Raw genomic sequence first — 22,651 nt, 5'->3', positions numbered from 1 at the left:
TTGTGGCTGCGCTATTAGTGTATAATAATCCTCAGTAACACATGAGCCCTATATGACACTGATGGGGCGTGGGAATGGGTGTCTCTGCGGGGGGGTGTAAGTAGCCAGTGACGTATACGCTGTGTGTCTCGCAGGTTGTGGCTGCGCTATTAGTGTATAATAATCCTCAGTAACACATGAGTCCTATATGACACTGATGGGGCGTGGGAATGGGTGTCTCTGCGGGGGGGTGTAAGTAGTCAGTGACGTATACGCTGTGTGTCTCGCAGGTTGTGGCTGCGCTATTAGTGTATAATAATCCTCAGTAACACATGAGTCCTATATGACACTGATGGGGCGTGGGAATGGGTGTCTCTGCGGGGGGGTGTAAGTAGCCAGTGACGTATACACTGTGTGTCTCGCAGGTTGTGGCTGCGCTATTAGTGTATAATAATCCTCAGTAACACATGAGCCCTATATGACACTGATGGGGCGTGGGAATGGGTGTCTCTGCGGGGGGGTGTAAGTAGCCAGTGACGTATACGCTGTGTGTCTCGCAGGTTGCGGCTGCGCTATTAGTGTATAATAATCCTCAGTAACACATGAGCCCTATATGACACTGATGGGGCGTGGGAATGGGTGTCTCTGCGGGGGGGTGTAAGTAGTCAGTGACGTATACGCTGTGTCTCGCAGGTTGTGGCTGCGCTATTAGTGTATAATAATCCTCAGTAACACATGAGCCCTATATGACACTGATGGGGCGTGGGAATGGGTGTCTCTGCGGGGGGGTGTAAGTAGCCAGTGACGTATACGCTGTGTGTCTCGCAGGTTGTGGCTGCGCTATTAGTGTATAATAATCCTCAGTAACACATGAGTCCTATATGACACTGATGGGGCGTGGGAATGGGTGTCTCTGCGGGGGGGTGTAAGTAGCCAGTGACGTATACGCTGTGTGTCTCGCAGGTTGTGGCTGCGCTATTAGTGTATAATAATCCTCAGTAACACATGAGCCCTATATGACACTGATGGGGCGTGGGAATGGGTGTCTCTGCGGGGGGGTGTAAGTAGTCAGTGACGTATACGCTGTGTCTCGCAGGTTGTGGCTGCGCTATTAGTGTGTAATAATCCTCAGTAACACATGAGTCCTATATGACACTGATGGGGCGTGGGAATGGGTGTCTCTGCGGGGGGGTGTAAGTAGTCAGTGACGTATACGCTGTGTCTCGCAGGTTGTGGCTGCGCTATTAGTGTGTAATAATCCTCAGTAACACATGAGTCCTATATGACACTGATGGGGCGTGGGAATGGGTGTCTCTGCGGGGGGGTGTAAGTAGTGACGTATACGCTGTGTGTCTCGCAGGTTGTGGCTGCGCTATTAGTGTATAATAATCCTCAGTAACACATGAGCCCTATATGACACTGATGGGGCGTGGGAATGGGTGTCTCTGCGGGGGGGTGTAAGTAGCCAGTGACGTATACGCTGTGTGTCTCGCAGGTTGTGGCTGCGCTATTAGTGTATAATAATCCTCAGTAACACATGAGTCCTATATGACACTGATGGGGCGTGGGAATGGGTGTCTCTGCGGGGGGGTGTAAGTAGTCAGTGACGTATACGCTGTGTCTCGCAGGTTGTGGCTGCGCTATTAGTGTGTAATAATCCTCAGTAACACATGAGTCCTATATGACACTGATGGGCCGTGGGAATGGGTGTCTCTGCGGGGGGGTGTAAGTAGTCAGTGACGTATACGCTGTGTCTCGCAGGTTGTGGCTGCGCTATTAGTGTGTAATAATCCTCAGTAACACATGAGCCCTATATGACACTGATGGGGCGTGGGAATGGGTGTCTCTGCGGGGGGGTGTAAGTAGTCAGTGACGTATACGCTGTGTGTCTCGCAGGTTGTGGCTGCGCTATTAGTGTGTAATAATCCTCAGTAACACATGAGCCCTATATGACACTGATGGGGCGTGGGAATGGGTGTCTCTGCGGGGGGGTGTAAGTAGTCAGTGACGTATACGCTGTGTGTCTCGCAGGTTGTGGCTGCGCTATTAGTGTATAATAATCCTCAGTAACACATGAGCCCTATATGACACTGATGGGGCGTGGGAATGGGTGTCTCTGCGGGGGGGTGTAAGTAGTCAGTGACGTATACGCTGTGTGTCTCGCAGGTTGTGGCTGCGCTATTAGTGTATAATAATCCTCAGTAACACATGAGTCCTATATGACACTGATGGGGCGTGGGAATGGGTGTCTCTGCGGGGGGGTGTAAGTAGTCAGTGACGTATACGCTGTGTGTCTCGCAGGTTGTGGCTGCGCTATTAGTGTATAATAATCCTCAGTAACACATGAGTCCTATATGACACTGATGGGGCGTGGGAATGGGTGTCTCTGCGGGGGGGTGTAAGTAGTCAGTGACGTATACGCTGTGTGTCTCGCAGGTTGTGGCTGCGCTATTAGTGTATAATAATCCTCAGTAACACATGAGTCCTATATGACACTGATGGGGCGTGGGAATGGGTGTCTCTGCGGGGGGGTGTAAGTAGCCAGTGACGTATACGCTGTGTGTCTCGCAGGTTGTGGCTGCGCTATTAGTGTATAATAATCCTCAGTAACACATGAGTCCTATATGACACTGATGGGGCGTGGGAATGGGTGTCTCTGCGGGGGGGTGTAAGTAGTCAGTGACGTATACGCTGTGTGTCTCGCAGGTTGTGGCTGCGCTATTAGTGTATAATAATCCTCAGTAACACATGAGTCCTATATGACACTGATGGGGCGTGGGAATGGGTGTCTCTGCGGGGGGGTGTAAGTAGTGACGTATACGCTGTGTGTCTCGCAGGTTGTGGCTGCGCTATTAGTGTGTAATAATCCTCAGTAACACATGAGTCCTATATGACACTGATGGGGCGTGGGAATGGGTGTCTCTGCGGGGGGGTATAAGTAGCCAGTTACGTATACGCTGTGTGTCTCGCAGGTTGTGGCTGCGCTATTAGTGTATAATAATCCTCAGTAACACATGAGTCCTATATGACACTGATGGGGCGTGGGAATGGGTGTCTCTGCGGGGGGGTGTAAGTAGTCAGTGACGTATACGCTGTGTGTCTCGCAGGTTGTGGCTGCGCTATTAGTGTATAATAATCCTCAGTAACACATGAGCCCTATATGACACTGATGGGGCGTGGGAATGGGTGTCTCTGCGGGGGGGTGTAAGTAGCCAGTGACGTATACGCTGTGTGTCGCAGGTTGTGGCTGCGCTATTAGTGTATAATAATCCTCAGTAACACATGAGTCCTATATGACACTGATGGGGCGTGGGAATGGGTGTCTCTGCGGGGGGGTGTAAGTAGTCAGTGACGTATACGCTGTGTGTCTCGCAGGTTGTGGCTGCGCTATTAGTGTATAATAATCCTCAGTAACACATGAGTCCTATATGACACTGATGGGGCGTGGGAATGGGTGTCTCTGCGGGGGGGTGTAAGTAGTCAGTGACGTATACGCTGTGTGTCTCGCAGGTTGTGGCTGCGCTATTAGTGTATAATAATCCTCAGTAACACATGAGTCCTATATGACACTGATGGGGCGTGGGAATGGGTGTCTCTGCGGGGGGGTGTAAGTAGTGACGTATATGCTGTGTGTCTCGCAGGTTGTGGCTGCGCTATTAGTGTATAATAATCCTCAGTAACACATGAGTCGTATATGACACTGATGGGGCGTGGGAATGGGTGTCTCTGCGGGGGGGTGTAAGTAGTCAGTGACGTATACGCTGTGTGTCTCGCAGGTTGTGGCTGCGCTATTAGTGTATAATAATCCTCAGTAACACATGAGCCCTATATGACACTGATGGGGCGTGGGAATGGGTGTCTCTGCGGGGGGGTGTAAGTAGTGACGTATACGCTGTGTGTCTCGCAGGTTGTGGCTGCGCTATTAGTGTATAATAATCCTCAGTAACACATGAGTCCTATATGACACTGATGGGGCGTGGGAATGGGTGTCTCTGCGGGGGGGTGTAAGTAGTCAGTGACGTATACGCTGTGTGTCTCGCAGGTTGTGGCTGCGCTATTAGTGTATAATCCTCAGTAACACATGAGTCCTATATGACACTGATGGGGCGTGGGAATGGGTGTCTCTGCGGGGGGGTGTAAGTAGTCAGTGACGTATACGCTGTGTGTCTCGCAGGTTGTGGCTGCGCTATTAGTGTATAATAATCCTCAGTAACACATGAGTCCTATATGACACTGATGGGGCGTGGGAATGGGTGTCTCTGCGGGGGGGTGTAAGTAGTCAGTGACGTATACGCTGTGTCTCGCAGGTTGTGGCTGCGCTATTAGTGTATAATAATCCTCAGTAACACATGAGCCCTATATGACACTGATGGGGCGTGGGAATGGGTGTCTCTGCGGGGGGGTGTAAGTAGCCAGTGACGTATACGCTGTGTGTCTCGCAGGTTGTGGCTGCGCTATTAGTGTATAATAATCCTCAGTAACACATGAGTCCTATATGACACTGATGGGGCGTGGGAATGGGTGTCTCTGCGGGGGGGTGTAAGTAGTCAGTGACGTATACGCTGTGTGTCTCGCAGGTTGTGGCTGCGCTATTAGTGTATAATAATCCTCAGTAACACATGAGCCCTATATGACACTGATGGGGCGTGGGAATGGGTGTCTCTGCGGGGGGGTGTAAGTAGTCAGTGACGTATACGCTGTGTCTCGCAGGTTGTGGCTGCGCTATTAGTGTATAATAATCCTCAGTAACACATGAGCCCTATATGACACTGATGGGGCGTGGGAATGGGTGTCTCTGCGGGGGGGTGTAAGTAGCCAGTGACGTATACGCTGTGTGTCTCGCAGGTTGTGGCTGCGCTATTAGTGTATAATAATCCTCAGTAACACATGAGTCCTATATGACACTGATGGGGCGTGGGAATGGGTGTCTCTGCGGGGGGGTGTAAGTAGTCAGTGACGTATACGCTGTGTGTCTCGCAGGTTGTGGCTGCGCTATTAGTGTATAATAATCCTCAGTAACACATGAGTCCTATATGACACTGATGGGGCGTGGGAATGGGTGTCTCTGCGGGGGGGTGTAAGTAGCCAGTGACGTATACGCTGTGTGTCTCGCAGGTTGTGGCTGCGCTATTAGTGTATAATAATCCTCAGTAACACATGAGCCCTATATGACACTGATGGGGCGTGGGAATGGGTGTCTCTGCGGGGGGGTGTAAGTAGCCAGTGACGTATACGCTGTGTGTCTCGCAGGTTGTGGCTGCGCTATTAGTGTATAATAATCCTCAGTAACACATGAGCCCTATATGACACTGATGGGGCGTGGGAATGGGTGTCTCTGCGGGGGGGTGTAAGTAGCCAGTGACGTATACGCTGTGTGTCTCGCAGGTTGTGGCTGCGCTATTAGTGTATAATAATCCTCAGTAACACATGAGTCCTACATGACACTGATGGGGCGTGGGAATGGGTGTCTCTGCGGGGGGGTGTAAGTAGTCAGTGACGTATACGCTGTGTGTCTCGCAGGTTGTGGCTGCGCTATTAGTGTATAATAATCCTCAGTAACACATGAGCCCTATATGACACTGATGGGGCGTGGGAATGGGTGTCTCTGCGGGGGGGTGTAAGTAGTCAGTGACGTATACGCTGTGTCTCGCAGGTTGTGGCTGCGCTATTAGTGTATAATAATCCTCAGTAACACATGAGCCCTATATGACACTGATGGGGCGTGGGAATGGGTGTCTCTGCGGGGGGGTGTAAGTAGCCAGTGACGTATACGCTGTGTGTCTCGCAGGTTGTGGCTGCGCTATTAGTGTATAATAATCCTCAGTAACACATGAGTCCTATATGACACTGATGGGGCGTGGGAATGGGTGTCTCTGCGGGGGGGTGTAAGTAGTCAGTGACGTATACGCTGTGTGTCTCGCAGGTTGTGGCTGCGCTATTAGTGTATAATAATCCTCAGTAACACATGAGTCCTATATGACACTGATGGGGCGTGGGAATGGGTGTCTCTGCGGGGGGGTGTAAGTAGCCAGTGACGTATACGCTGTGTGTCTCGCAGGTTGTGGCTGCGCTATTAGTGTATAATAATCCTCAGTAACACATGAGCCCTATATGACACTGATGGGGCGTGGGAATGGGTGTCTCTGCGGGGGGGTGTAAGTAGCCAGTGACGTATACGCTGTGTGTCTCGCAGGTTGTGGCTGCGCTATTAGTGTATAATAATCCTCAGTAACACATGAGCCCTATATGACACTGATGGGGCGTGGGAATGGGTGTCTCTGCGGGGGGGTGTAAGTAGTCAGTGACGTATACGCTGTGTCTCGCAGGTTGTGGCTGCGCTATTAGTGTATAATAATCCTCAGTAACACATGAGTCCTATATGACACTGATGGGGCGTGGGAATGGGTGTCTCTGCGGGGGGGTGTAAGTAGCCAGTGACGTATACGCTGTGTGTCTCGCAGGTTGTGGCTGCGCTATTAGTGTATAATAATCCTCAGTAACACATGAGCCCTATATGACACTGATGGGGCGTGGGAATGGGTGTCTCTGCGGGGGGGTGTAAGTAGTCAGTGACGTATACGCTGTGTCTCGCAGGTTGTGGCTGCGCTATTAGTGTGTAATAATCCTCAGTAACACATGAGTCCTATATGACACTGATGGGGCGTGGGAATGGGTGTCTCTGCGGGGGGGTGTAAGTAGTCAGTGACGTATACGCTGTGTCTCGCAGGTTGTGGCTGCGCTATTAGTGTGTAATAATCCTCAGTAACACATGAGTCCTATATGACACTGATGGGGCGTGGGAATGGGTGTCTCTGCGGGGGGGTGTAAGTAGTGACGTATACGCTGTGTGTCTCGCAGGTTGTGGCTGCGCTATTAGTGTATAATAATCCTCAGTAACACATGAGCCCTATATGACACTGATGGGGCGTGGGAATGGGTGTCTCTGCGGGGGGGTGTAAGTAGCCAGTGACGTATACGCTGTGTGTCTCGCAGGTTGTGGCTGCGCTATTAGTGTATAATAATCCTCAGTAACACATGAGTCCTATATGACACTGATGGGGCGTGGGAATGGGTGTCTCTGCGGGGGGGTGTAAGTAGTCAGTGACGTATACGCTGTGTCTCGCAGGTTGTGGCTGCGCTATTAGTGTGTAATAATCCTCAGTAACACATGAGTCCTATATGACACTGATGGGCCGTGGGAATGGGTGTCTCTGCGGGGGGGTGTAAGTAGTCAGTGACGTATACGCTGTGTCTCGCAGGTTGTGGCTGCGCTATTAGTGTGTAATAATCCTCAGTAACACATGAGCCCTATATGACACTGATGGGGCGTGGGAATGGGTGTCTCTGCGGGGGGGTGTAAGTAGTCAGTGACGTATACGCTGTGTGTCTCGCAGGTTGTGGCTGCGCTATTAGTGTGTAATAATCCTCAGTAACACATGAGCCCTATATGACACTGATGGGGCGTGGGAATGGGTGTCTCTGCGGGGGGGTGTAAGTAGTGACGTATACGCTGTGTGTCTCGCAGGTTGTGGCTGCGCTATTAGTGTATAATAATCCTCAGTAACACATGAGCCCTATATGACACTGATGGGGCGTGGGAATGGGTGTCTCTGCGGGGGGGTGTAAGTAGTCAGTGACGTATACGCTGTGTGTCTCGCAGGTTGTGGCTGCGCTATTAGTGTATAATAATCCTCAGTAACACATGAGCCCTATATGACACTGATGGGGCGTGGGAATGGGTGTCTCTGCGGGGGGGTGTAAGTAGTCAGTGACGTATACGCTGTGTGTCTCGCAGGTTGTGGCTGCGCTATTAGTGTATAATAATCCTCAGTAACACATGAGTCCTATATGACACTGATGGGGCGTGGGAATGGGTGTCTCTGCGGGGGGGTGTAAGTAGTCAGTGACGTATACGCTGTGTGTCTCGCAGGTTGTGGCTGCGCTATTAGTGTATAATAATCCTCAGTAACACATGAGTCCTATATGACACTGATGGGGCGTGGGAATGGGTGTCTCTGCGGGGGGGTGTAAGTAGTCAGTGACGTATACGCTGTGTGTCTCGCAGGTTGTGGCTGCGCTATTAGTGTATAATAATCCTCAGTAACACATGAGTCCTATATGACACTGATGGGGCGTGGGAATGGGTGTCTCTGCGGGGGGGTGTAAGTAGCCAGTGACGTATACGCTGTGTGTCTCGCAGGTTGTGGCTGCGCTATTAGTGTATAATAATCCTCAGTAACACATGAGTCCTATATGACACTGATGGGGCGTGGGAATGGGTGTCTCTGCGGGGGGGGTGTAAGTAGTCAGTGACGTATACGCTGTGTGTCTCGCAGGTTGTGGCTGCGCTATTAGTGTATAATAATCCTCAGTAACACATGAGTCCTATATGACACTGATGGGGCGTGGGAATGGGTGTCTCTGCGGGGGGGTGTAAGTAGTGACGTATACGCTGTGTGTCTCGCAGGTTGTGGCTGCGCTATTAGTGTGTAATAATCCTCAGTAACACATGAGTCCTATATGACACTGATGGGGCGTGGGAATGGGTGTCTCTGCGGGGGGGTATAAGTAGCCAGTTACGTATACGCTGTGTGTCTCGCAGGTTGTGGCTGCGCTATTAGTGTATAATAATCCTCAGTAACACATGAGTCCTATATGACACTGATGGGGCGTGGGAATGGGTGTCTCTGCGGGGGGGTGTAAGTAGTCAGTGACGTATACGCTGTGTGTCTCGCAGGTTGTGGCTGCGCTATTAGTGTATAATAATCCTCAGTAACACATGAGCCCTATATGACACTGATGGGGCGTGGGAATGGGTGTCTCTGCGGGGGGGTGTAAGTAGCCAGTGACGTATACGCTGTGTGTCGCAGGTTGTGGCTGCGCTATTAGTGTATAATAATCCTCAGTAACACATGAGTCCTATATGACACTGATGGGGCGTGGGAATGGGTGTCTCTGCGGGGGGGTGTAAGTAGTCAGTGACGTATACGCTGTGTGTCTCGCAGGTTGTGGCTGCGCTATTAGTGTATAATAATCCTCAGTAACACATGAGTCCTATATGACACTGATGGGGCGTGGGAATGGGTGTCTCTGCGGGGGGGTGTAAGTAGTCAGTGACGTATACGCTGTGTGTCTCGCAGGTTGTGGCTGCGCTATTAGTGTATAATAATCCTCAGTAGCACATGAGTCCTATATGACACTGATGGGGCGTGGGAATGGGTGTCTCTGCGGGGGGGTGTAAGTAGTGACGTATATGCTGTGTGTCTCGCAGGTTGTGGCTGCGCTATTAGTGTATAATAATCCTCAGTAACACATGAGTCGTATATGACACTGATGGGGCGTGGGAATGGGTGTCTCTGCGGGGGGGTGTAAGTAGTCAGTGACGTATACGCTGTGTGTCTCGCAGGTTGTGGCTGCGCTATTAGTGTATAATAATCCTCAGTAACACATGAGCCCTATATGACACTGATGGGGCGTGGGAATGGGTGTCTCTGCGGGGGGGTGTAAGTAGTCAGTGACGTATACGCTGTGTGTCTCGCAGGTTGTGGCTGCGCTATTAGTGTGTAATAATCCTCAGTAACACATGAGTCCTATATGACACTGATGGGGCGTGGGAATGGGTGTCTCTGCGGGGGGGGTGTAAGTAGTGACGTATACGCTGTGTGTCTCGCAGGTTGTGGCTGCGCTATTAGTGTATAATAATCCTCAGTAACACATGAGTCCTATATGACACTGATGGGGCGTGGGAATGGGTGTCTCTGCGGGGGGGTGTAAGTAGTCAGTGACGTATACGCTGTGTGTCTCGCAGGTTGTGGCTGCGCTATTAGTGTATAATCCTCAGTAACACATGAGTCCTATATGACACTGATGGGGCGTGGGAATGGGTGTCTCTGCGGGGGGGTGTAAGTAGTCAGTGACGTATACGCTGTGTGTCTCGCAGGTTGTGGCTGCGCTATTAGTGTATAATAATCCTCAGTAACACATGAGTCCTATATGACACTGATGGGGCGTGGGAATGGGTGTCTCTGCGGGGGGGTGTAAGTAGTCAGTGACGTATACGCTGTGTGTCTCGCAGGTTGTGGCTGCGCTATTAGTGTATAATAATCCTCAGTAACACATGAGTCCTATATGACACTGATGGGGCGTGGGAATGGGTGTCTCTGCGGGGGGGTGTAAGTAGCCAGTGACGTATACGCTGTGTGTCTCGCAGGTTGTGGCTGCGCTATTAGTGTGTAATAATCCTCAGTAACACATGAGCCCTATATGACACTGATGGGGCGTGGGAATGGGTGTCTCTGCGGGGGGGTGTAAGTAGCCAGTGACGTATACGCTGTGTGTCTCGCCGGTTGTGGCTGCGCTATTAGTGTGTAATAATCCTCAGTAACACATGAGCCCTATATGACACTGATGGGGCGTGGGAATGGGTGTCTCTGCGGGGGGGTGTAAGTAGTCAGTGACGTATACGCTGTGTGTCTCGCAGGTTGTGGCTGCGCTATTAGTGTATAATAATCCTCAGTAACACATGAGTCCTATATGACACTGATGGGGCGTGGGAATGGGTGTCTCTGCGGGGGGGTGTAAGTAGTCAGTGACGTATACGCTGTGTGTCGCAGGTTGTGGCTGCGCTATTAGTGTATAATAATCCTCAGTAACACATGAGCCCTATATGACACTGATGGGGCGTGGGAATGGGTGTCTCTGCGGGGGGGTGTAAGTAGTCAGTGACGTATACGCTGTGTGTCGCAGGTTGTGGCTGCGCTATTAGTGTATAATAATCCTCAGTAACACATGAGTCCTATATGACACTGATGGGGCGTGGGAATGGGTGTCTCTGCGGGGGGGTGTAAGTAGTGACGTATACGCTGTGTGTCGCAGGTTGTGGCTGCGCTATTAGTGTATAATAATCCTCAGTAACACATGAGCCCTATATGACACTGATGGGGCGTGGGAATGGGTGTCTCTGCGGGGGGGTGTAAGTAGTCAGTGACGTATACGCTGTGTGTCTCGCAGGTTGTGGCTGCGCTATTAGTGTGTAATAATCCTCAGTAACACATGAGCCCTATATGACACTGATGGGGCGTGGGAATGGGTGTCTCTGCGGGGGGGTGTAAGTAGCCAGTGACGTATACGCTGTGTGTCTCGCAGGTTGTGGCTGCGCTATTAGTGTATAATAATCCTCAGTAACACATGAGTCCTATATGACACTGATGGGGCGTGGGAATGGGTGTCTCTGCGGGGGGGTGTAAGTAGTCAGTGACGTATACGCTGTGTGTCTCGCAGGTTGTGGCTGCGCTATTAGTGTATAATAATCCTCAGTAACACATGAGTCCTATATGACACTGATGGGGCGTGGGAATGGGTGTCTCTGCGGGGGGGTGTAAGTAGTCAGTGACGTATACGCTGTGTGTCTCGCAGGTTGTGGCTGCGCTATTAGTGTATAATAATCCTCAGTAACACATGAGCCCTATATGACACTGATGGGGCGTGGGAATGGGTGTCTCTGCGGGGGGGTGTAAGTAGTCAGTGACGTATACGCTGTGTGTCTCGCAGGTTGTGGCTGCGCTATTAGTGTATAATAATCCTCAGTAACACATGAGCCCTATATGACACTGATGGGGCGTGGGAATGGGTGTCTCTGCGGGGGGGTGTAAGTAGTCAGTGACGTATACGCTGTGTCTCGCAGGTTGTGGCTGCGCTATTAGTGTATAATAATCCTCAGTAACACATGAGTCCTATATGACACTGATGGGGCGTGGGAATGGGTGTCTCTGCGGGGGGGGTGTAAGTAGTCAGTGACGTATACGCTGTGTGTCTCGCAGGTTGTGGCTGCGCTATTAGTGTATAATAATCCTCAGTAACACATGAGTCCTATATGACACTGATGGGGCGTGGGAATGGGTGTCTCTGCGGGGGGGTGTAAGTAGTCAGTGACGTATACGCTGTGTGTCTCGCAGGTTGTGGCTGCGCTATTAGTGTGTAATAATCCTCAGTAACACATGAGTCCTATATGACACTGATGGGGCGTGGGAATGGGTGTCTCTGCGGGGGGGTGTAAGTAGTCAGTGACGTATACGCTGTGTGTCTCGCAGGTTGTGGCTGCGCTATTAGTGTATAATAATCCTCAGTAACACATGAGTCCTATATGACACTGATGGGGCGTGGGAATGGGTGTCTCTGCGGGGGGGTGTAAGGAGCCAGTGACGTATACGCTGTGTGTCTCGCAGGTTGTGGCTGCGCTATTAGTGTATAATAATCCTCAGTAACACATGAGTCCTATATGACACTGATGGGGCGTGGGAATGGGTGTCTCTGCGGGGGGGTGTAAGTAGCCAGTGACGTATACGCTGTGTGTCTCGCAGGTTGTGGCTGCGCTATTAGTGTATAATAATCCTCAGTAACACATGAGTCCTATATGACACTGATGGGGCGTGGGAATGGGTGTCTCTGCGGGGGGGTGTAAGTAGTCAGTGACGTATACGCTGTGTGTCTCGCAGGTTGTGGCTGCGCTATTAGTGTGTAATAATCCTCAGTAACACATGAGCCCTATATGACACTGATGGGGCGTGGGAATGGGTGTCTCTGCGGGGGGGTGTAAGTAGTCAGTGACGTATACGCTGTGTGTCTCGCAGGTTGTGGCTGCGCTATTAGTGTATAATAATCCTCAGTAACACATGAGCCCTATATGACACTGATGGGGCGTGGGAATGGGTGTCTCTGCGGGGGGGTGTAAGTAGTGACGTATACGCTGTGTCTCGCAGGTTGTGGCTGCGCTATTAGTGTATAATAATCCTCAGTAACACATGAGCCCTATATGACACTGATGGGGCGTGGGAATGGGTGTCTCTGCGGGGGGGTGTAAGTAGTGACGTATACGCTGTGTCTCGCAGGTTGTGGCTGCGCTATTAGTGTATAATAATCCTCAGTAACACATGAGCCCTATATGACACTGATGGGGTGTGGGAATGGGTGTCTCTGCGGGGGGGTGTAAGTAGTGACGTATACGCTGTGTGTCTCGCAGGTTGTGGCTGCGCTATTAGTGTATAATAATCCTCAGTAACACATGAGTCCTATATGACACTGATGGGGCGTGGGAATGGGTGTCTCTGCGGGGGGGTGTAAGTAGTCAGTGACGTATACGCTGTGTGTCTCGCAGGTTGTGGCTGCGCTATTAGTGTATAATAATCCTCAGTAACACATGAGCCCTATATGACACTGATGGGGCGTGGGAATGGGTGTCTCTGCGGGGGGGTGTAAGTAGTCAGTGACGTATACGCTGTGTGTCTCGCAGGTTGTGGCTGCGCTATTAGTGTATAATAATCCTCAGTAACACATGAGTCCTATATGACACTGATGGGGCGTGGGAATGGGTGTCTCTGCGGGGGGGTGTAAGTAGTCAGTGACGTATACGCTGTGTGTCTCGCAGGTTGTGGCTGCGCTATTAGTGTATAATAATCCTCAGTAACACATGAGCCCTATATGACACTGATGGGGCGTGGGAATGGGTGTCTCTGCGGGGGGGTGTAAGTAGTCAGTGACGTATACGCTGTGTGTCTCGCAGGTTGTGGCTGCGCTATTAGTGTATAATAATCCTCAGTAACACATGAGCCCTATATGACACTGATGGGGCGTGGGAATGGGTGTCTCTGCGGGGGGGTGTAAGTAGTCAGTGACGTATATGCTGTGTGTCTCGCAGGTTGTGGCTGCGCTATTAGTGTATAATAATCCTCAGTAACACATGAGCCCTATATGACACTGATGGGGCGTGGGAATGGGTGTCTCTGCGGGGGGGGTGTAAGTAGCCAGTGACGTATACGCTGTGTGTCTCGCAGGTTGTGGCTGCGCTATTAGTGTATAATAATCCTCAGTAACACATGAGTCCTATATGACACTGATGGGGCGTGGGAATGGGTGTCTCTGCGGGGGGGTGTAAGTAGTCAGTGACGTATACGCTGTGTGTCTCGCAGGTTGTGGCTGCGCTATTAGTGTATAATAATCCTCAGTAACACATGAGTCCTATATGACACTGATGGGGCGTGGGAATGGGTGTCTCTGCGGGGGGGTGTAAGTAGTCAGTGACGTATACGCTGTGTGTCGCAGGTTGTGGCTGCGCTATTAGTGTATAATAATCCTCAGTAACACATGAGCCCTATATGACACTGATGGGGCGTGGGAATGGGTGTCTCTGCGGGGGGGTGTAAGTAGTCAGTGACGTATACGCTGTGTGTCGCAGGTTGTGGCTGCGCTATTAGTGTATAATAATCCTCAGTAACACATGAGTCCTATATGACACTGATGGGGCGTGGGAATGGGTGTCTCTGCGGGGGGGTGTAAGTAGTGACGTATACGCTGTGTGTCGCAGGTTGTGGCTGCGCTATTAGTGTATAATAATCCTCAGTAACACATGAGCCCTATATGACACTGATGGGGCGTGGGAATGGGTGTCTCTGCGGGGGGGTGTAAGTAGCCAGTGACGTATACGCTGTGTGTCTCGCAGGTTGTGGCTGCGCTATTAGTGTATAATAATCCTCAGTAACACATGAGTCCTATATGACACTGATGGGGCGTGGGAATGGGTGTCTCTGCGGGGGGGTGTAAGTAGCCAGTGACGTATACGCTGTGTGTCTCGCAGGTTGTGGCTGCGCTATTAGTGTATAATAATCCTCAGTAACACATGAGTCCTATATGACACTGATGGGGCGTGGGAATGGGTGTCTCTGCGGGGGGGTGTAAGTAGTGACGTATACGCTGTGTGTCTCGCAGGTTGTGGCTGCGCTATTAGTGTATAATAATCCTCAGTAACACATGAGTCCTATATGACACTGATGGGGCGTGGGAATGGGTGTCTCTGCGGGGGGGTGTAAGTAGTCAGTGACGTATACGCTGTGTGTCTCGCAGGTTGTGGCTGCGCTATTAGTGTATAATAATCCTCAGTAACACATGAGTCCTATATGACACTGATGGGGCGTGGGAATGGGTGTCTCTGCGGGGGGGTGTAATTAGCCAGTGACGTGTATGTTTTGTGTCTCGCAGGTTGTGGCTACGCTGTTGCCGCACAGGACAGTGATGTCCGCGTTTCTTTGTCAGGTAATGTAATTCTGAATTCATAATTTCAGTCTCTCACATGTACATACATGTAATTGACATGTTGTTTTGCAGGTTCCATTCCATTTGTACATGGCGGAGTTTACACTAGCTCACAGGAACCAGTCAGTGCAGGTAGGTGTCCGCTCCAGGGTGTACCGGGTGGTGGCAGTGATTGAACCACAGTGACCAGTTGTCTCTTCTTGTAGGCTGAAAGGTCTCTCCTCCAGCAAACGCTCTACCTGTCTGCGTCAATCCTCTATCTCACCTCTGTTGGGGTAAGTAATATATAGATTATTGCAGCACACCCTCTACCTGTCTGTATCTCACCTGTATTGGGGTCATACATATATAGATTATTCCAGCACACCCTCTACCTGTCTGTATCCGTCCTCTATCTCACCTGTATTGGGGTCATACATATATAGATTATGCCAGCACACCCTCTACCTGTCTGTAGCTCACCTGTATTGGGGTCATACATATATAGATTATTCCAGCACACCCTCTACCTGTGTGTATCTCACCTGTATTGGGGTCATACATATATAGATTATGCCAGCACACCCTCTACCTGTCTGTAGCTCACCTGTATTGGGGTCATACATATATAGATTATGCCAGCACACCCTCTACCTGTGTGTATCTCACCTGTATTGGGGTCATACATATATAGATTATTCCAGCACACCCTCTACCTGTCTGTATCTCACCTGTATTGGGGTCATACATATATAGATTATTCCAGCACACCCTCTAGCTGTCTGTATCTCACCTGTATTGGGGTCATACATATATATATTATTCCAGCACACCCTCTACCTGTGTGTATCTCACCTGTATTGGGGTCATACATATATAGATTATGCCAGCACACCCTCTACCTGTGTGTATCTCACCTGTATTGTGGTCATACATATGTAGATTATTCCAGCACACCCTCTACCTGTTTGTAGCTCACCTGTATTGGGGTCATACATATATAGATTATGCCAGCACACCCTCTACCTGTCTGTAGCTCATCTGTATTGGGGTCATACATATATAGATTATTCCAGCACACCCTCTACCTGTGTGTATCTCACCTGTATTGTGGTCATACATATGTAGATTATTCCAGCACACCCTCTACCTGTTTGTAGCTCACCTGTATTGGGGTCATACATATATAGATTATTCCAGCACACCCTCTACCAGTCTGAATCTCACCTGTATTGTAGTCATACATATATAGATTATTGCAGCACACCCTCTACCTGTCTGTATCTCACCTGTATTGTGGTCATACATATATAGATTATTCCAGCACACCCTCTACCTGTGTGTATCTCACCTGTATTGGGGTCATACATATATAGATTATTCCAGCACACCCTCTACCTGTCTGTATCTCACCTGTATTGGGGTCATACATATATAGATTATTCCAGCACACCTTCTACCTGTCTGTATCTCACCTGTATTGGGGTCATACATATATAGATTATTCCAGCACACCCTCTAGCTGTCTGTATCTCACCTGTATTGGGGTCATACATATATATATTTCTCTATCGTCCTAGTGGATGCTGGGGTTCCTGAAAGGACCATGGGGAATAGCGGCTCCGCAGGAGACAGGGCACAAAAAGTAAAGCTTTTCCAGATCAGGTGGTGTGCACTGGCTCCTCCCCCTATGACCCTCCTCCAGACTCCAGTTAGATTTTTGTGCCCGGCCGAGAAGGGTGCAATCTAGGTGGCTCTCCTAAAGAGCTGCTTAGAAAAAGTTTAGCTTAGGTTTTTTATTTTACAGTGAGTCCTGCTGGCAACAGGATCACTGCAACGAGGGACTGAGGGGAGAAGAAGTGAACTCACCTGCGTGCAGGATGGATTGGCTTCTTGGCTACTGGACATCAGCTCCAGAGGGACGATCACAGGTACAGCCTGGATGGTCACCGGAGCCGCGCCGCCGGCCCCCTTGCAGATGCTGAAGTCAGAAGAGGTCCAAAATCGGCGGCTGAAGACTCCTGCAGTCTTCTAAAGGTTGCGCACAGCACTGCAGCTGTGCGCCATTTTCCTCTCAGCACACTTCACACGCAGTCACTGAGGGTGCAGGGCGCTGGGGGGGGGCGCCCTGGGAGGCAAATGTAACCTATATAAAGGCTAAAAATACCTCACATATAGCCCCCAGAGGCTATATGGAGATATTTAACCCCTGCCTGGATTCACTAAATAGCGGGAGACGAGCCCGCCAAAAAAGGGGCGGGGCCTATCTCCTCAGCACACGGCGCCATTTCCTCTCACAGCTCCGCTGGTCAGGACGGCTCCCAGGTCTCTCCCCTGCACTGCACTACAGAAACAGGGTAAAACAGAGAGGGGGGGCAAATTTATGGCGATATTTTTATATATATAAAGCAGCTATAAGGGAGCACTTATTATAAGGCTATCCCTGTTATATATAGCGCTTTTGGTGTGTGCTGGCAAACTCTCCCTCTGTCTCCCCAAAGGGCTAGTGGGTCCTGTCTTCGTTAGGAGCATTCCCTGTGTGTCTGCTGTGTGTCGGTACGTGTGTGTCGACATGTATGAGGACGATATTGGTGTGGAGGCGGAGCAATTGCCAAATATGAGGATGTCACCCCCTAGGGAGTCGACACCAGAATGGATGCCTTTATTTATGGAACTACGGGATAGTGTCAACACGCTAAAGCAGTCGTTTGACGACATGAGACGGCCGGACAATCAATTAGTGCCTGTCCAGGCGACTCAAACACCGTCAGGGGCTGTAAAACGCCCTTTGCCTCAGTCGGTCGACACAGACCCAGACACAGGCACTGACTCCAGTGGTGACGGTGACGAATCAACCGTATTTTCCAGTAGGGCCACACGTTATATGATTTTGGCAATGAAGGAGGCGTTACATTTAGCTGATACTACAGGTACCACTAAACAGGGTATTATGTGGGGTGTGAAAAAACTACCTATAGTTTTTCCTGAATCAGAAGAACTAAATGAGGTGTGTGATGAAGCGTGGGTTGCTCCTGATAAAAAGCTGATAATTTCAAAGAAATTATTGGCATTATACCCTTTCCCGCCAGAGGTTAGGGAGCGCTGGGAAACATCTCCTAGGGTGGACAAGGCGCTAACACGCTTATCTAAACAAGTGGCGTTACCCTCTCCTGAGACGGCCGCACTTAAAGATCCATCAGATAGGAGGATGGAAAATATCCAAAAAAGTATATACACACATGCAGGTGTTATACTACGACCAGCTATAGCGACTGCCTGGATGTGCAGTGCTGGGGTAGTTTGGTCAGAGTCCCTGATTGAAAATATTGATACCCTGGACAGGGACAATATTTTACTGTCGTTAGAACAAATAAAGGATGCATTTCTTTATATGCGTGATGCACAGAGGGATATCTGCACACTGGCATCACGGGTAAGTGCTATGTCCATTTCGGCCAGAAGAGCTTTATGGACGCGACAGTGGACAGGCGATGCGGATTCAAAACGGCATATGGAAGTTTTGCCGTATAAAGGGGAGGAGTTATTTGGAGTCGGTCTATCAGATTTGGTGGCCACGGCTACAGCCGGGAAATCCACCTTTCTACCTCAAGTCACTCCCCAACAGAAAAAGGCACCGACTTTTCAACCGCAGCCCTTTCGTTCCTTTAAAAATAAGAGAGCAAAGGGCTATTCATATCTGCCACGAGGCAGAGGTCGAGGGAAGAGACAGCAACAGGCAGCTCCTTCCCAGGAACAGAAGCCCTCCCCGGCTTCTACAAAAGCCTCAGCATGACGCTGGGGCTTCTCAAGCGGACTCGGGGACGGTGGGCGGTCGTCTCAAAAATTACAGCGCGCAGTGGGCTCACTCGCAAGTAGATCCCTGGATCCTGCAGATAATATCTCAGGGGTACAGGTTGGAATTAGAGACAGATCCACCTCGCCGTTTCCTGAAGTCTGCTTTACCAACGTCCCCCTCCGAAAGGGAGACGGTTTTGGAAGCCATTCACAAGCTGTACTCTCAGCAGGTGATAGTCAAGGTACCTCTTCTACAACAAGGGAAGGGGTATTATTCCACTCTTTTTGTGGTGCCGAAGCCGGATGGCTCGGTAAGGCCTATTCTAAATCTGAAGTCCTTGAACCTGTACATAAAGAAGTTCAAGTTCAAAATGGAGTCACTCAGAGCAGTGATAGCGAACCTGGAAGAGGGGGATTTTATGGTATCCTTGGACATCAAGGATGCGTATCTCCACGTTCCAATTTACCCCTCACACCAGGGGTACCTCAGGTTCGTTGTACAAAACTGTCACTATCAGTTTCAGACGCTGCCGTTCGGATTGTCCACGGCACCTCGGGTCTTTACAAAGGTAATGGCCGAGATGATGATTCTTCTTCGAAGAAAAGGCATATTAATTATCCCATACTTGGACGATCTCCTAATAAGAGCAAGGTCCAGAGAACAGCTAGAGATGGGATTAGCACTGTCTCAAGAAGTGCTAAAACAGCACGGGTGGATTCTGAATATTCCAAAATCCCAGTTAATGCCGACAACTCGTCTGCTGTTCCTAGGGATGATTCTGGACACGGTTCAGAAAAAGGTTTTTCTCCCGGAGGAAAAAGCCAAGGAGTTATCCGAGCTTGTCAGGAACCTCCTAAAACCAGGAAAGGTGTCTGTACATCAATGCACAAGAGTCCTGGGAAAAATGGTGGCTTCTTACGAAGCAATTCCATTCGGCAGATTCCACGCAAGAATTTTCCAAAGGGATCTGTTGGACAAATGGTCAGGGTCGCATCTTCAGATGCACCTGCGGATAACCCTGTCTCCAAGGACAAGGGTGTCTCTTCTGTGGTGGTTGCAGAGTGCTCATCTATTGGAGGGCCACAGATTCGGCATACAGGATTGGATCCTGGTGACCACGGACGCCAGCCTGAGAGGCTGGGGAGCAGTCACACAAGGAAGAAACTTCCAGGGAGTATGGACGAGCCTGGAAACGTCTCTTCACATAAACATTCTGGAACTAAGAGCAATCTACAATGCTCTAAGCCAGGCAGAACCTCTGCTTCAGGGAAAACCGGTGTTGATCCAGTCGGACAACATCACGGCAGTCGCCCATGTGAACAGACAGGGCGGCACAAGAAGCAGGAGTGCAATGGCAGAAGCTGCAAGGATTCTTCGCTGGGCAGAGAATCATGTGATAGCACTGTCAGCAGTGTTCATCCCGGGAGTGGACAACTGGGAAGCAGACTTCCTCAGCAGACACGATCTTCACCCGGGAGAGTGGGGACTTCATCCAGAAGTCTTCCACATGCTGGTAACCCGTTGGGAAAGACCAATGGTGGACATGATGGCGTCTCGCCTCAACAAAAAACTGGACAGGTATTGCGCCAGGTCAAGAGATCCGCAGGCAATAGCTGTGGACGCGCTGGTAACGCCTTGGGTGTACCAGTCGGTGTATGTGTTTCCTCCTCTGCCTCTCATACCAAAAGTATTGAGAATTATACGGCAAAGAGGCGTAAGAACGATACTAGTGGTTCCGGATTGGCCAAGAAGGACTTGGTACCCGGAACTTCAAGAGATGATCACGGAAGATCCGTGGCCTCTACCTCTAAGGAGGGACTTGCTTCAGCAGGGTCCCTGTCTGTTTCAAGACTTACCGCGGCTGCGTTTGACGGCATGGCGGTTGAACGCCGGATCCTAAAGGAAAAAGGCATGCCGGAAGAAGTCATTCCTACTTTGATTAAAGCAAGGAAGGAAGTAACCGTGCAACATTATCACCGAATTTGGCGAAAATATGTGGCGTGGTGCGAAGATCGGAGTGCTCCGACGGAGGAATTTCAACTGGGTCGATTCCTACATTTCCTGCAATCAGGATTGTCTATGGGTCTCAAATTGGGATCTATTAAGGTTCAAATTTCGGCCCTGTCGATTTTCTTTCAAAAAGAATTGGCTTCAGTCCCTGAAGTCCAGACCTTTGTTAAGGGAGTGCTGCATATACAGCCTCCTGTGGTGCCTCCAGTGGCACCGTGGGATCTCAATGTGGTTTTGGACTTTCTAAAATCTCATTGGTTTGAACCACTAAAAAAGGTGGATTTGAAATATCTCACATGGAAAGTGACCATGCTTCTAGCCCTGGCTTCGGCCAGGAGAGTGTCAGAACTGGCAGCTTTATCTTACAAAAGCCCATATCTGATTTTCCATTCGGACAGGGCAGAACTGCGGACTCGTCCGCATTTTCTCCCTAAGGTGGTGTCAGCATTTCATCTGAACCAGCCTATTGTAGTGCCTGCGGCTACAAGTGACTTGGAGGACTCCAAGTTACTGGACGTTGTCAGAGCATTAAAAATATATATTGCAAGGACAGCTGGAGTCAGAAAATCTGACTCGTTGTTTATATTGTATGCACCCAACAAGATGGGTGCTCCTGCGTCTAAGCAGACGATTGCTCGTTGGATCTGTAGCACAATCCAACTTGCACATTCTGTGGCAGGCCTGCCACAGCTTAAATCTGTAAAGGCCCACTCCACAAGGAAGGTGGGCTCATCTTGGGCGGCTGCCCGAGGGGTCTCGGCATTACAACTTTGCCGAGCAGCTACGTGGTCAGGGGAGAACACGTTTGTAAAATTTTACAAATTTGATACTCTGGCTAAGGAGGACCTGGAGTTCTCTCATTCGGTGCTGCAGAGTCATCCGCACTCTCCCGCCCGTTTGGGAGCTTTGGTATAATCCCCATGGTCCTTTCAGGAACCCCAGCATCCACTAGGACGATAGAGAAAATAAGATTTTACTTACCGATAAATCTATTTCTCGGAGTCCGTAGTGGATGCTGGGCGCCCATCCCAAGTGCGGAGTATCTGCAATAATTGTACATAGTTATTGTTAACAAATTCGGGTTATTGTTGAAGGAAGCCATCTTTCAGAGGCTCCGCTGTTATCATACTGTTAACTGGGTTTAGATCACAAGTTGTACGGTGTGATTGGTGTGGCTGGTATGAGTCTTACCCGGGATTCAAAATCCTCCCTTATTGTGTACGCTCGTCCGGGCACAGTACCTAACTGGAGTCTGGAGGAGGGTCATAGGGGGAGGAGCCAGTGCACACCACCTGATCTGGAAAAGCTTTACTTTTTGTGCCCTGTCTCCCGCGGAGCCGCTATTCCCCATGGTCCTTTCAGGAACCCCAGCATCCACTACGGACTCCGAGAAATAGATTTATCGGTAAGTAAAATCTTATTTATTCCAGCACACCCTCTACCTGTGTGTATCTCACCTGTATTGGGGTCATACATATATAGATTATGCCAGCACACCCTCTACCTGTGTGTATCTCACCTGTATTGTGGTCATACATATGTAGATTATTCCAGCACACCCTCTACCTGTTTGTAGCTCACCTGTATTGGGGTCATACATATATAGATTATGCCAGCACACCCTCTACCTGTCTGTAGCTCACCTGTATTGGGGTCATACATATATAGATTATTCCAGCACACCCTCTACCTGTCTGTATCTCACCTGTATTGGGGTCATACATATATAGATTATTCCAGCACACCCTCTAGCTGTCTGTATCTCACCTGTATTGGGGTCATACATATATAGATTATTCCAGC

The 22,651-nt window shown here is 49.9% G+C and overlaps 1 protein-coding gene across 1 annotated transcript in view; it reads left to right on the top strand.

The window, feature by feature from the left end:
• The window catches only part of LOC134988467 (sideroflexin-4-like), a 120,706-nt gene that overhangs the window by 86,157 nt on the left and 11,898 nt on the right, over positions 1–22,651 (top strand). The window contains exons 5-7 of the mRNA XM_063950551.1: positions 15,010–15,063; positions 15,136–15,195; positions 15,270–15,338. Coding sequence (XP_063806621.1) covers positions 15,010–15,063; positions 15,136–15,195; positions 15,270–15,338 — 183 coding nt within the window. The remainder of the gene's footprint in view (positions 1–15,009; positions 15,064–15,135; positions 15,196–15,269; positions 15,339–22,651) is intronic.

Source organism: Pseudophryne corroboree, unplaced genomic scaffold (assembly GCF_028390025.1).
Source record: "Pseudophryne corroboree isolate aPseCor3 unplaced genomic scaffold, aPseCor3.hap2 scaffold_1066, whole genome shotgun sequence".
In the NCBI taxonomy this organism is placed as follows: domain Eukaryota; kingdom Metazoa; phylum Chordata; class Amphibia; order Anura; family Myobatrachidae; genus Pseudophryne; species Pseudophryne corroboree.
Note: the sequence above shows the minus strand (reverse complement) of the source record. Positions and strands in the feature narration are given on the sequence as shown.